This window comes from Pollicipes pollicipes, unplaced genomic scaffold (assembly GCF_011947565.3).
Source record: "Pollicipes pollicipes isolate AB1234 unplaced genomic scaffold, Ppol_2.1 Scaffold_4295;HRSCAF=5057_pilon_pilon_pilon, whole genome shotgun sequence".
Taxonomy (NCBI): Eukaryota; Metazoa; Arthropoda; class Thecostraca; order Pollicipedomorpha; family Pollicipedidae; genus Pollicipes; species Pollicipes pollicipes.
Window position 1 is genome coordinate 10,073,027 of NW_023596461.1, and position 14,721 is coordinate 10,087,747.

At 61.1% G+C, this 14,721-nt stretch overlaps 1 protein-coding gene across 1 annotated transcript in view; it reads left to right on the plus strand.

The window, feature by feature from the left end:
* The window catches only part of Lrrk (Leucine-rich repeat kinase), a 30,624-nt gene that overhangs the window by 3,088 nt on the left and 12,815 nt on the right, over window positions 1–14,721 (plus strand). The window contains exons 2-21 of the mRNA XM_037219583.1: window positions 347–419; window positions 1,107–1,246; window positions 1,880–2,083; window positions 2,539–2,723; window positions 3,373–3,524; window positions 4,169–4,310; window positions 5,056–5,198; window positions 5,487–5,621; window positions 6,025–6,170; window positions 6,749–6,893; window positions 7,428–7,537; window positions 8,511–8,650; window positions 9,226–9,321; window positions 9,548–9,676; window positions 10,093–10,215; window positions 10,603–10,799; window positions 11,436–11,460; window positions 12,072–12,244; window positions 13,412–13,569; window positions 13,974–14,107. Of these exons, the coding sequence (XP_037075478.1) occupies window positions 347–419; window positions 1,107–1,246; window positions 1,880–2,083; window positions 2,539–2,723; window positions 3,373–3,524; window positions 4,169–4,310; window positions 5,056–5,198; window positions 5,487–5,621; window positions 6,025–6,170; window positions 6,749–6,893; window positions 7,428–7,537; window positions 8,511–8,650; window positions 9,226–9,321; window positions 9,548–9,676; window positions 10,093–10,215; window positions 10,603–10,799; window positions 11,436–11,460; window positions 12,072–12,244; window positions 13,412–13,569; window positions 13,974–14,107 (2,750 nt within the window). The remainder of the gene's footprint in view (window positions 1–346; window positions 420–1,106; window positions 1,247–1,879; window positions 2,084–2,538; window positions 2,724–3,372; window positions 3,525–4,168; window positions 4,311–5,055; window positions 5,199–5,486; window positions 5,622–6,024; window positions 6,171–6,748; window positions 6,894–7,427; window positions 7,538–8,510; window positions 8,651–9,225; window positions 9,322–9,547; window positions 9,677–10,092; window positions 10,216–10,602; window positions 10,800–11,435; window positions 11,461–12,071; window positions 12,245–13,411; window positions 13,570–13,973; window positions 14,108–14,721) is intronic.

The window sequence follows — 14,721 nt, forward strand, 5'->3', positions numbered from 1 at the left end:
CAGTTGTCCCGTGTGACTTGTGACTGCTCCAGTTGGTCCCGTGGGACTTGTGACTACAGTTGGTCCCGTGGGACCTGTGGCTGGTCTAGATGGCCCCGTGTCGCTTGTGACTGCTCCAGTTGGTTCCACGTGACTTGTGATTGCAGTCGGTCCCGTGGGACTTAAGGATGCTCCAGCTGGTCTCGTGCGACTTGTGACTGCTCCAGTTGGTCCCGTGGGACTTGTGACTGTTCCAGTTGGTACCGTGGGACTTGAGAATGCTCCAGTCGGTCCCGTGTGACTACTGAACGCTCTTCGGACGCCGTGACTCCTCCAGTGTGGTTTGAGCCACCCCCTCTCACGGCAGGGTGTCATCTCTGAAGTCAGCCCGCAAGACCCGCTCGGCCAGCGAGGACCGCACCCGACTACGGCACTCCCTGGTGAGAGGGGGCGGCGGTCGGACGGCGGTGGGACGCGTCCGACTGTTACCGCTGCCGCCGCCCTACTGCTCAAAGGGACGGAAGTGTTCTGTCGGGGGGGTTCGCTGGAAGGTCGTCGAAAAAGTTCATACTGGGCTATGGGCACTTGCCGTTGAATGCGATACAAATAGCTGGGTGTATTCATTCGTATTTAAAAGACGTGGTAGGGAAAGACAAATAGCTTGGCTTTTATTTTCTAGTTGTTACTGTTTCAGTTCATGTGTAAATTGGGCGTTTCGTACCCTTGGTTTCACTTTCTAGAAAATGTGCCTTCAGGAATATTGGGAATAAGAGGAAAAACCTAATGTCCTTTTTGAGAATGTCTTGTCAACCGGCATCGTTTTGGAGCTTAAGACCTTATAATGCCAAAAACAGACATCTCCGTTGGGTTACATAGGAGGTAATCTCGTGAGACTCGCGTCTGTGGGCTAAAGTGGTCGACTGTATTGCTGCTGCTGCTGCTGTCTTGTCTGTCTTGTGGGGCATCAGCATTAACGATCCACCATAAATGAGTGTAAGAAGTGTTAGGTCCGACCGTACTTGACCAGCCGTCCGCCGCCCTTGAGGTGGTGTGCTGTCTGACCCGGGCGTAGTGGAGTGTGAGCCCGGTCGTGGGCCGGCTGACGCGTGCGCCCTGTCGCCTCGCAGCCGACCTCCGCCGGCCAGCGGCACCGCTCCCAGTCCCGGCGCCGGGACGGGCTGGGCCTGACGGTGCTGAGCGCGCCGCCGGCCGCCGAGCCGTCGGGCGCCCTCCACCGCAGCCAGGTCACGCTCAGCGCCACGCTCAGGTACGAGGAGGCTGCCGACTGCGACTGGCTGACGGGTCACCCAGCTTGGTGTCTCTCAAACGGACCTTCACCAAGCCAGACCCCACACCGCAGCCAAGTCACACTCAAACCAAACCATCCACCTCAGCCAGGTCACACTCGGCGTCACGCTTGGGTAGGGGGCAGTTGAGATCACGTCTGGCTCCACGCGACCCAGCGCAGCCAGGAGCCGGGCTCGCTCAGGCGGCCTGTGACGGTCGACAGGGCCGGCGAGCGCGGTAGCTGGCGCCGACTGGCGGCCCGTGACTGACGCACGTCCGTGACAGACGCTCGTCCGTGACTGACGCACGCCCGTGGCTGATACACGTCCGTGCCTGACGCGTATCCATGGCTGACGCGCATCCATGGCTGACGCACGTCCCTGGCTGATGTACGCCCCTGGCTGATGCACGTCCATGACTGACTCACGCCCGTGGCCGACGCATGCCCGTGACCAATAGCGTGTTACCAGTCGATGTTACCAGCTGCTGAGCCTCATCAGTGGCGTTAGGTTTCTTTCCATGATGGCAGTGCTGCTTATGACAAGGGTGACGCTCGCCGGGGGGTGATGGCTGAACACCAGTGACCGACTGTTTGTCCCCGTGCCTGCGACAGGCAGCGGGATGTGCACCACCACACGGCCTGGCGGGGTCGGCTGGAGGTGACCGACGCCGGCCCGTCGGCCCAGCTGACGGCGCAGGACCAGTCCAGCTCCCGCCTGCACTCGCTCATCCTGTCACACAACCGCTTCAGCCAGCTGCCAGTCGGCCTGGCCTGCCTGGCCGTCAGCCTGACCCGCCTCAACCTGGCCTACAACTGGTCAGTCCGCCGGTGTCCAGCCCGCCGCCGGCCGGGGGCGACCTGTGGTCGGAGGCGCAAGGCTGTGCGCCCCGCCCCCTACTAACCACCACCGGGTCAGGGTGTTTGGGTGGTTGTAAGAGTTGGTCGAAGGTCAGGGTGGTGGCGGTGTGATGTATTATGGATTTTTACATTAAGAAAACGTTAAAGGACTTATTTTGATTGATGTGGTGATGAGCTATGTATATTTGTTTACCGAGAAGCACATCAGCAAAAGCGTGGTGTAGTTTTCTGGAAACTCGTCTCAACCGCTTACTGCCCGTCGAGATCGAATCTGGGGAGGCAGGACAGACGACTTCGGCGTCTTCCCACCACCATGCTGACGCCTATTTAGGGCCGCTCCGTTCTCCATTCTCGTCCCGCTGCGTGGCCGACCGAGGCCGCACCGGCGTTGACACGACACTCCCCCGATTCAGCCTGACTGACCTCGGGTCGGTCAGCGACTTCCCGGCGACCCTGAAGCAGCTGGACGCCTCCCACAACCAGGTGGGCGCGTGGCCCGAGCCGGCCGCCTTCTGGCACGGCGCCGAGCCGGCCACCGGCCGCCAGCGCCGCTGCTACGCCGCCGGCGACACCAACAAGTGCATCGTCAGCGTGTGCGGTACGGACGGTCGGCTGCGCCGCGGTCGTGTCTGTTGAAACCCCCAGTCTGTGGCCGGTTTGGTGTGAAAGCGCCCCAGTCGTCTACGAGAAAGATGCCAGGCTCGGTATCCGGCCGGGTGCAGGTCCCGGAGCGGCGCGTGATGCGACCCGACTGTCATGACGAGGGCAGCCTGGCGGCGGGCCACCGGGGTCGCCTCACCTCCGGGGCGGTCGTGCTGTGGTGTTGTGTGGCGTGTAACACCTCCGGAGTGCTGTCTGGGGAAGGGCTGGACTGAGACAATCCGCTCAGCGGGGCGGCACTGCTTGGATGTTGGGTTCGAGGTACGCGTGACAACCCTTGTCTTGAAAATTATTTAAATCCAAAGTCGCCCAAAGAAACGCTTCGGAGTAAATCGATAACATCTAGAAAAATGTTCTGAATGTGAAGCAACATTTTGTTGAGAATGCAGCTGGATACATTTGTTGCACACGACGACCGCCATGCGTCTTCTCATTTATCAGCAGGGGTGGCTTGGATTGTGACTGTACTTTAAGCCGCCTCAAAGCGACGTCGCCGCCCTCGAGAGGCGCCGCGTCCAATCAGCGGCGCTCCCGCCAGTCTATCTCCACCCTCTGTCCCCTGTAACCCCGTGTGCCGATGCGCGCAGGCGCCGACGCGGCCGGCTCGGCCGTACACACCTGCGTGCACCGGCGCCACCGGCGCTTCGAGGCGCTGCGCACGCTCGTGCTGGCCGACAATCAGCTGACTGAGGTGCAGCTGAACCAGCCGCGGCACGAGATGGACGGCGCCTCGCCCGCGGTGAGCGGAAGCAACGCAGTGCTGTGGCCGCTCTGTGGTCTGATTTACGACGGCAATTGTGTGTGCTGGCTGACCTTGTTTTACGTTGTGTGCTTGCGATAACAGCCATCGCGACCTTGCTATTATTCACATTCCTTTCGGTTATTCGGGACGTGCAGTAATAAATCACAACTTGCAATGTTTTTAAAAGATACGGCCGCCCTTGGAAGACCTGCCGTCACTTGGACGGCTATTGCTGTGGCGCTCCGTAATAGCGGCCTAGCTGTGCGTCACTGTACCGCTGTCAGGCCGTGTTTTGATCAATTAACCACCCGGGGCCGTCACCGCCGCGTGTCTGTCGGGGCGGAGGACTACGGGCCAGGCTGGCTGACGCTGATGACCGCTGATGACCGCTGATGACAGCCTGATGACCGCTGATGACCGCTGATGACCGCCCGATGACCGCTGATGACCGCCTGATGACCGCCTGATGACCACTGATGACCGCTGATGACCGCCCGATGACCGCTGATGACCGCGTGTGACCGCTGATGACCGCCCGATGACCGCTGATGACCGCCTGATGACCGCCGATGACCGCTGATGACCGCTGATGACTGCCCGATGACCGCGTGTGACCGGGCGCGTGTCGGCCGGGCCGGCAGACGTCGGCGCACCACGAGCGCACCCGCCTCATGTTCCCCAACCTGTCGATGCTGGACCTGAGCAAAAACCAGCTGCACAGCGTGCCGGCGAACATCCACGAGCTCACCAACTTGTCCGTGCTCAACATCAGCGGCAACGAGGGTGAGCATCACTCCCCGGCTCTACGCCCGCTCCGCCTGGCGGTGGGCGCCGTCGGAGGCGAGTCGTGGCGCGCCGACGCCGCGACACGCGCCGGTCAGAGGCTGGGCACCTCGGCGGGGCCGGTCTCCGGGCCTGCGTATCAGAGGCTCAAATAAACAGGGTCTTTCCGTGTCGAGCGGGGCGGGCCTTTTATCGGGACCTGTCTGCTCAAACAAACTGCCGTTACCGAAGATCGTCCTGAAATCGCTTGGTAACAATTACTACAATTGCTGATCGACCAGAATATTAATGGGTAAAATACTACAAATACACCGGTTGTATCTCTGAGAAATTTGTGTCACATGTTGTACTGAAAACGTTCTGAAGTCAACATGTCTTGCGCGTCCAGTGGGTACAAATGTATGAGTACGCCATTAGACCGTTTGATCAGGTCGTGCGCTGAAACAGTGAGTGCCTATACGACATGCAGTTAAGCTGTGAGCGCCTCGCGGCTCCCTCTCATACTACGCCAGCATTCTGGTCCGGTGAGCACGACATGCCAGATCCGCGCCAGGCTGGTAGCGCAGCACGCTCGGGCTCGATGGCAGTACTGTCAGCAGGCTGACGGTCTGGAGATGACGTGACGCCGGGTGCCTGTTGGGACCGCTGGCCCAGAGGCCGGCGCCGGCCGGCTGGAGCGCGCGGTGCCGCGCCGTAGAAGGAGCCGTACGGCGGCCGGCCTGACCCAGCCTCGCCTCTGCGGCAGGGATCTGCGAGCTGCCACCGCAGATGGGCCTGCTGAACCGGCTGTGGAACCTGAACACGCGCGGCTGCTCGCTCCAGGAGCCGCTCAAGACCATGATCGACTCCAACAAGTACAAGACCATGGACGTCGTCGGCTACCTGAAGGTCAGCGCGCCGGCGGTGACATGTTAAGGGGCGACGACGCGAGCTTCATCAACAGCTTGACGCGTCGATAGACATAAACGACTGTTGGTAGTGTACCCAATTACGGTGATGAGATGAGAAACCCCGCTCAGTACCGAAAATGCCCCCAACGACTAGTATTCCACCCCGCTCAATTGTTGGTGGAGGGCTGAAAAACGTCGTTTGGAGCGTTCTGCGCCGAACAAGCGTTAACTTCGGGATCATGAGACGACGCCTCAGACCACTGCACCGCTCTGGCTGCCGTTGCAGTCGGTTCTGGAGGACGCCCGGCTCTACGCCCGGATGAAGCTGATGATCGTCGGCGTGCAGGGCATCGGCAAGACGTCACTGCTGGAGCAGCTGCGGGCCGAGGGCACCGGGTCCTACAAGAAGCGGCCGCCCGAGGTGCGCCCCCTGGGTGTTGTCTGATGGCGTCCTGTATTGAGGGCCCATGCTGTGGCTGAGTGCTTTATGTCTCTTATCGTTTGGTTTGCACTCTTGCCTTTTAAGGCTTGTTCTTATTTTTTGGCTCCATGGCGTACCTGTTGAAATAATCGATGTGGATGTTCCATGCGTGTCAGTATAGTGTGCAGGATGTTTGCATACCTGCAACATGCGGGAGCGCAGGCTACGCTATGAAGGAACGAAACGCTTCAGGACGTTGGGTGTTTCAGTATTACTCTCTGATGTATGTGCAGGCGAGCTACTTTTGCCGGACTGTGGGTGGGTTAAAATGCATCATTGACAATGTTGCCATTTCTGCTTCTTCTCCGTCGCATCTAATGACACCACCTTGGCTTCGCTTCAGCACTGGGCGAAGCGCATGGGCAACAAGAACATGAACCTGAAGACGGCCACGGGCACGACGCTGAGCACAGTGGGTGTCGACATCGGGGACTGGGTGTACGAGAAGAGGGTGCGCGGCCACAGCTCGCACGGACCCGTCACGTTCCGGTGAGACCTCGCACGGCGCCCGACTTGGGCACGCTCCATGGCGTGCATGGCGATGGAGATGGTGCTCCACGGCGTACATGGAGATGGAGGTGGCTCGCCAGGTTAGGGTCACGCTCGCTGCCGACTTGGTCACGCTCGTCTGATGACGGGCTTTGGCCGATCTGTCCTGTTGCGGTTAGGGTGGGACGATGTGTCTGCGCTCCATCTTAGTGCCAGTCTCTGAAACCGGGCGTTGTTTCGAGCCTCATTTCCTGTGACTCTTGGTTTGACTGCTTGCGTCGGAGACTGCTTGCTGTGGCTCGGATCAGTACTGAGGATTCCGTACGTGAGGCAGGGCGGATGTCAGTCTCACATCGTCACGAAGGAAAGCCAGCGGGTAGCGTGACGCTCTGACTACGCGACAGCACTATTCGCCACCTCCGAAGGCCCACCGTCGCCATTCCGTGGCGAAATTCCGAGGCGTCATTCATTCCGGCGTCCTATCATGGCGTCCACTTACGGTGAGCGCCTGCACCACACTCGCCGCCATCTGCGCCAGCCAGTCGGCCGGGGCTCAGAGTGTGCGCCCGTGTCGGCAGGACGTGGGACTTTGGCGGCCAGCGGGAGTACTACGCCACGCACCAGTACTTCCTGTCGCGGCGCAGCCTGTACCTGGTGGTATGGCGCATCCCCGATGGTCAGAAGGGCGTCAACAACATCCAGCAGTGGCTCGTCAACATACAGGTGCGTTGGCCACCGCACCGGCGCAGCGGCCGTCCGGCCCGGAGCGGCGTGCCGGCCGAGACACGCCGGACCGTGAGGCACACGAGCACATCCCCGCGGCCTTTGCGACCCGCGGTGCTTCATTGCGGTGTCCGAGGGCTTCGTTCATCCATATGGTGATCAGTTTGTGGACGGAGCTAGGAGTCGGCACGAGCTCGTCTGGGGGAGCGCGCGGCTCAGCGAGAGGGGGTGCCGGTTGTGTAGTGGTCAACGCGTCTGCATTAACCACTGCGCGTCTGGGAAACCAGAGGTACGGGGTTCGATTCCCTGCGGTGCCCGCCCTTCCTGCCAGGGTGAGAGGCAGGCGGCGCCATAAAGCCTCAGCAGCTGAGTGCGTCGTAGAGCCGCAATGACACACGTTCAGCGATAGGTGGGATGCTTGAAAAATAGAATGATGAATGTGTTGTCGTGCTGCGCTCGTGTGCTCTGTGCTACGTGTTTTCGCCCGTGGCAGCTGTGGCCATCCCTGACCGGTGCGCTCCGTCCGTTTGCCAGGCGCGCGCGCCCAACTCGCCTGTCATCATCGTGGGCACGCACTACGACCTGATCCGGGACAAGTACCCGGCCAACTACTGCGAAGACCTGCAGCGGCTCATCCGCGACCGGTGCGTGACGGCCGTCACGTCCGGCTGTGGTGTCCCCCCCCCCCCCGCTCCCCCGTTGTGGTCATGCTGTGACGTCACGGTCGTCCTGCCTTCAGGCACGCCGTAAGACGTGTGTTTTGTAATGCTGGTGCTCGGTCCAGCGGTATGTCCCAAAGCTGGGTAACGTGGTTTCTCTTATATGGATCAGCTCGTTGGCATCTGGTTATAAAGTCATTGCGCCACGAGAGGCCCTGCTGTTGGGGCTTTTTAGTTCTGTTACCTTAGCGTTAGCTGATCTCATCATTTTCCGCGAGTGTTGCTGATTCGAATGCGTTCAAATGACTCATTCATTCAGTTTTCATTTCACAAGCTCTGAACCGGCTTGGTGTTGCTGATTTGTAAGTTGTTCAGTGGATTCGCGAGGAACATTATTCACATAGATAAGACAGTAGTGATAGCCTTATTCCTCGGAGAAAAACAAGGAGAATGGAGAGGTAGATGGGTTGATATTTCGGCGACATGTCTTTATCGAAACAATAGCAGAAGATTGCTTAAATTAATATAGAAAGGCATCTTCTGCTGTTGTTTCTATAAAGGCATGGTGCCGAAATATCAGCCAATCTATTTCTCCATTCTTTTTTTTCTCTCCGAGGAATAGGGCTATTGCTACTGTCTTATCTATGATGCTAAGTTGTTCAAAAGCTGCCTGTCATGACGTCATTCGTTGCCCGGCTGTGGGTGGCGCCATCTCTGATCTCATGCTCCGCTGCCGTTGTCCGGTGCTGATGGCCGGCTGTGGGTGGCGCCATCTCTGATCCCATGCTCCGCTGCCGTTGTCCGGTGCTGATGGCCGGCTGTGGGTGGCGCCATCTCTGATCCCATGCTCCGTTGCCGTTGTCCGGTGCTGATGGCCGGCTGTGGGTGGCGCCATCTCTGATCCCATGCTCCGTTGCCGTTGTCCGGTGCTGATGGTCATCTGTGGGTGCTGCGGCAGGTTCATCAGCCTGGTGGACGCCGACAAGTGTGGCCTGCCGCGCGTGCTGGACACCATCGAGGTCAGCTGCAAGACCCGCCACAACATCCGCCTGCTCTGCAACCTCATCTACGACACCGTCTACAGCCTGAAGTCGCCCGGTGCGCAGGGGATGCAGCGCCTCTCGCGGCGTGACCGTCGAGGGTGTCCGCGGGGAGAGCTGCGCGTCTCTGACGCTGCTGATAACCGGTGTATTCATGTGGCTGAGATTCATACATCGTTGTTGTCATTCAGACTTGACTGCAGTTGGCCTGGTTGTTAGTGGAATAGGTCGTCTATCGACGCGGGAGTTTGCGTTAGTTTTGTGGACTTTTGTGGCTGCGTTCGGAATTGTGGTTGATCGGTGTTCGGGGCTTCCCAACTGAAGACGGCTTCTGGCTCCCACGCTGCCACGCTCGCAGCGCGTTCGACACGCTCTCCTTGGTGTTGTGCCTGAAGGCGAGAACATATTTAAAGCATGTAAACGAGAGTGAACGGGCATGATGCCAGTAATATGAGCACCAAATCGCATGTGCACAACGTATGAGATTATAGAATTAGTTGCCGAATTTAACTACATGCTCAGGGAGTGCACCAGTTGAGGCGCTTAACTACATACTTAAGGCGTGAGGTAGTTGCCGAACTGAGCCACATGCTAAAGGTGTGCACCAATGCGAGATGTTTTGTGTTGGCCCAGGGAGCAAGGAGCGGCTGCTGGACCAGCGCATCCCGGCCACCTACCTGGCCCTGGAGGACGTCATCTCCTACCTGGCGACCGAGCGTCACTTCCAGGGTGAGGACGCGCGCCGCGCCGGCAGGGCCGCCGACCCCCGGCGCGGGCTGAGGCGTGACCTCAGCCCGGTGGCAGGTGCGCCTGAGGCGCTGTAGGCTGACCTCGGGTGAGGACGCTGCGCCGTCGTCACCGGGCGGTGGACGGGACGGACGGGAGGCTGCTGACCGCGGTCGCACTGCGGCGCCCGGGTCACCGGTCCGTGCGGCTGACGTGTCGCCGACCCCAGGTCGTGACCCGGTGCTGAGGGGCGAGCAGTACCGCGCCCTGGTGATCCGCGAGATGGCCAGCCGGTTCGACCTGCGCTTCCGGGACACGGCCGAGCTGAACCAGGCGACGGCGTTCCTGCACGAGAACGGTACGGCCGCCGTGCTGCGCCCTCCGGGTCGGCCAGAGGTGGAACCCTAGTGATCAGAATAGCGGTGTCAATACTGGGCTTTGAGTGTCCGTTAGTCACTCCGCGTCCCGGCCTTGCTGTGTGCTGCTCTTTGGTACATGCGCTATTTGGATTTACACAGCATGTCATATGGTGCGGCAGACCGCCGGGTGAAGCTGAAAACAATATACAGGTACGCAACGAGCCACCATAAAATAGGTCGTAAAATGCCGTATATACCGGTACGCAACGAGTCACCATAAAATAGGTCGTAAAATGCCGTTCGTGACCAAGCCTGATGCCTTTCGACTGGCCGTGGGTGTGGGCGTGGTCTGGTGATGTCACGCATACCAGCCCCTCGGCTCCGATCACGCCCGCTGACCGCCCCTCCGTGGCAGGTGTGGTGCTGCACTACGACGACGCGACGCTGAAGGACCTGTACTTCCTGGACCCGCAGTGGCTGTGCGACATGCTCGCCCACGTCGTCACAGTCCGCGAGATCAACCCGTTCGCCAGAAACGGTGCGCGCCCCGCCGGCGCCCGGTGCCGGCGACGGACGAATGACGCGTGTGTTGGGAGGGTATCACGCTGTCGTTTGCGGAATCACAAGCGCGCATGGATCGCGCCGTGTCCTTGTGCGTGAGCCGTCCGCCATACTTCGTTACGATTCTTGTGGTGAGAAATCCGGCGAATAGGCCATTTGTGTTGTGTTTGTGAGAAGTACAGCTATGCTCTGTTGACGTGTCGGGCCTGAGCGCCAGCGTGCCGGCGCGTGCAGCTGCTCTGGCCGGGCGCATGGTGCGGCTGTTTGATGGAGCCGTGTGCGCGCGGGCTATCCCCGCACGTGCGCCTCCGTCGCCGCCGACGCCGCCCGAGACGTCCTACAGCACCCTGCCGCACTTCCGCAGGCGTGATGCGGTTGGAGGACGTCTCCCTGGTGTTCAAGTCGTCCACGTGCGCGCCGGCCGACGCCAAGTCGTACATGATCTCGCTGCTGGACAAGTTCGAGGTGGCGGTGACGTGGGACGGTCGCACGCTGCTTATCCCCAGCCTGCTACCCTCCGAGGAGATGCTGCGCGGCGGCGTGCCCGGCATGGATGTCAGGGTAAAGGTCAGAGGTCGGCCCGCGGCCGGCGGCCGCCAGCCGGGGCACGGCCGACCGCCTAACACCGTAGAGCACGCCGCGCCGCTAACAACGCGACCCGTCACGCCGCCAGCGACGCGGCGGCCGACGCCAGCCGTACTCCCGGCACGACCCTCTGGCCCCGACGGAGTATGCTGCCGATAGATCTGGACGCGCTAGGCGTCTGCTCTGCTCGTGTTTGTTGTGGGTGAAATGCCATTTGCGTGACACGTGTAGGCCTTGCATCAGTGTATTGTTGTATTCACCCACCGGTTCTGATTGTGTTGTGACTCCGGTGTGACTATGTGTCCTATGTGAGTGAGGGGATACCGCATCGTGGAAGCGGTACACTTGTCTCGATTGTCGGGTTCCGATAGTGTATCATCAGCTGACCGCGCGTCCGCTGTCCGCGCGGAGCCGTGCCCCTGCTGCCGCCAGCGGCATGACGTGGCTTCCCTTCCGACTGCACAGATCCCCGTGCGGTCCCGCGCCTGGGGTCTGCGGAAGAAGTCGGCCGCAGCGCCGCCGGTGGCGGGGTCCGGCGGCTCCGGCGGCGGCCCCGGCGGCTCCAGCTCCGGCTCCGGCGGCTCCGTCCCCGCCGGCTCCGGCTCCGGCTCCGCGGACGACGGCCAGCCGGCGCCAGGTACCGCCGGTCCGTCCGACCGCACTGAACTGCTATCCACACCGACGTCCGGCCCCGCACCTGTCGACAGACGCGGGGCTCTCGGGTCCGGCACCCACGCCCGCTTTGTGGGGTCGCGACGCGCGCACTTCGAGTCGGCTGAATGCTGCCACAGGCTGGGTTGGCTGTCTCGACGTCGATACCGAATTTGCCAAGCCGCGATACACGTGGGATGGGTTCGATGCTCTGACGTCCGCACTGCGTGAGTGGTTCGCAACCCATCACATGGACGTAAACACCCGAGCAGCGGGCGTCTATGGTGTCCCGACACACCAGCAGCGTGCGTCCGCGGTATCCGGGCACACCAGCAACAGGCGCTTGCGGTGTCCGGACACGCCGACAGCGGGCATCTGCGGCGTCCGGACACACCAGCAGCGGGCGTTTGCGGTGTCCGGACACGCCGGCAGCGGGCGTTTGCGGTGTCCGGCCACATCAGCAGCGGGCGTCTGCGGTGTCCGGACACGCCAGCAGCGGGCATCTGTGGTGTCCGGACATGCTATCAGCTTGCGTCTGCGGTGTCCGGGCACACTGGCAGTGCGGCTGCACTGAGCGGCCGTCGCCGGCGCCCACAGGGTCCGATGGCCAGTGTACGGTGAGCCGGCGAGCGGTGCCCCAAGCCGCCGTCCGCCGCCTCCTCATCATGACCTACTTCCCGAGCGGCTTCTGGTCGCGCCTGCTCACCCGCCTGCTGGCCGACGACGTCATCGTGGACGTCATCCGGGCCTTCTTCCTGGTGCCGCGACAGGTGAGCTGCGGACGGTAGGGGTACCGTAAGAGTGAGGCGGGGCGGGGCGGCGCCGCCGGCTGGCGCACGCTGCTGACACTGGTCTCAAGGCGGCGGGACGTCAGAATCAAGTAACATTATCGTATTTTAGGTTCACAGTGTGAAGAGTTGGGGAGGGTTGGGAAGGGGGGGGGGGGGGAGGCGTGGGTGTAAGTGTCGACGCACTCAGTATCTGCTCGTGCAGCACATGAACTGCGATCTTAATGTCACTTGAATGGCATACAGGACGAAGAGCTGTCGTCGCCTCGTTTTAAATTCGTGGCATGGTGTCTCATGTAAAATTGGTCAGATCAGATCCCAATTGATTGAAGTCATCCTTTGGATTTGGAACATATAAAGCGGAAAGCTAATTACATAGATTATTTGCGCTAGGACACGTCTTCAGTCTGTACATCATTCAACCTTTGCTACTGCATTTTTGCGGGCTCCATATCCTCGGGTATACAAAGGTGCAGCTTCTCCACACCTGGCGTGCTGTCGCCGTGTTGTCTGTCTGGCCAGAGCGCTGGGCGAGCTGGTGTGTGGCGTGTGCGGACCGGCCGCCGCAGCTGGTCTGGTGTGTGGCGTGTGCGGACCGGCCGCCGCGGCTGGTCTGGTGTGTGGCGTGTGCGGACCGGCCGCCACGGCTGGTCTGGTGTGTGGCGTGTGCGGACCGGCCGCCGCGGCTGGTCTGGTGTGTGGCGTGTGCGGGCCGGCCGCCGCGGCTGGTCTGGTGTGTGGCGTGTGCGGGCCGGCCGCCACGGCTGGTCTGGTGTGTGGCGTGTGCGAGTCGGCCGCCACGCCTGGTCTGGTGTGTGGCGTGTGCGAGTCGGCCGCCACGCCTGGTCTGGTGTGTGGCGTGTGCGAGTCGGCCGCCACGCCTGGTCTGGTGTGTGGCGTGTGCGGGCCGGCCGCCGCGGCTGGTCTGGTGTGTGGCGTGTGCGGGCCGGCCGTCGCGGCTGGTCTGGTGTGTGGCGTGTGCGGGCCGGCCGCCGCGGTTGGTCTGGTGTGTGGCGTGTGCGGGCCGGCCGCCGCGGCTGGTCTGGTGTGTGGCGTGTGCGGACCAGCCACCGCGGCTGGTCTGGTGTGTGGCGTGTGCGGGCCGGCAGTCGCGGCTGGTCTTCACGGCGAGCGGTGCGTGCCGGCCAGGTGCAGCAGGACGCCGTGCTGTCGTCGGTGCTGGCTGGGCCGGCCGAGTGGCGCTGCTGGCAGACGGGCATCGAGCTCCAGTACGCCAACACCACGCTCATCCGCATCCGCGAGCTGCTCGGATACCTGCGCTACTCGCCCGACTACAGGAAGATGAGGTACCGGCGCCGCGACCCGCCCGGCGGCCGCCCGGCGCTGTGCCGGCCGCGCGGCTGCTGCCAGGGAATGTTACACCGATCGTTCAGCAAGGGGGCGATACACTGTTTGTCATGCGTTACCAGTGCGCCGAGGTACAGCGTTGTTATATATTTCTATTTTTGCATTCATGTGCTCTGATTGCGTTGCTGTGGCATCTGTGTGCCTCTTTGGAGCGTGTTCAAGCCTATGGCGACTATTGCGTTGTCAGCAACCAGCCGTCAGGCAGGAGACACCCACACGTCTCTTAGAGTATGAACGGTCTGAGGAACTGGCCGGTCTGAAGTTGGCCTGAACCGTCGTCCTGTGTCCCTGTGAAGTGCTGACCTCGAGGTCACCTCTGACACCGCTCGCTCCGTGTCCCCAGACTGCTGGCCTGTCAGGAGGGACAGTGGCAGGAGGTGCTGACTTCGAGCGCGGCCGTGTTGGAGGTGACGCTACCCAACGAGACCATCGTCATCCGACGGTCGCTACCGCAGGCGGATGACCCGGCCGCCTTCGGTAGGCCGCCCGCACGCAGCTTCAGGGGGGAGGGGGGGGGGGGACGAGACACCGCAGAGTGAGCGTGTTATACTCCCCTTCTCCGATGCTTCAGAGGTGGCGGGATTCCCTTCGGGAGTGTGCTGCTGTAGAAGCTCAGACTGGGCGTTCTGCTCATCTGAAGTAAATGTTGCACAGCAGGAGTTGCCATTCAGTACATACTATTTCCTTGGGGCCGATATGAAACGCCACCACATTTTCGTTGCAACTGCGCGGCGAATGACGTAAGGAATCTGGATCTGGCATTAACTTCGCGAAACGTTAAGCATGTTAAGTGCTCAGAAACAGGCTTTCATCATCGTAGGCCGGAGCAAAAGAACTGAGAAACAATCTCTGATTGCTTATTTTGGTTTCCGAAACCGGCCTCTGTTAGTGCATGCTGATTTTAAACTTCATATTCGCTGTGAATTCTAATGTTACACATAGCTCCACTGCGGGGCGATACAGGCGTTGATCATCCCAGTTCGCACCAAACTGGCCTCTCATTCAATATCTGGGAGCCAGGTTTGGTTTCCGACACCATGTTCTGTTCAAGCGTGGTACATTGGGTCTTCGGGCTGCTGGAGGTTCACGGT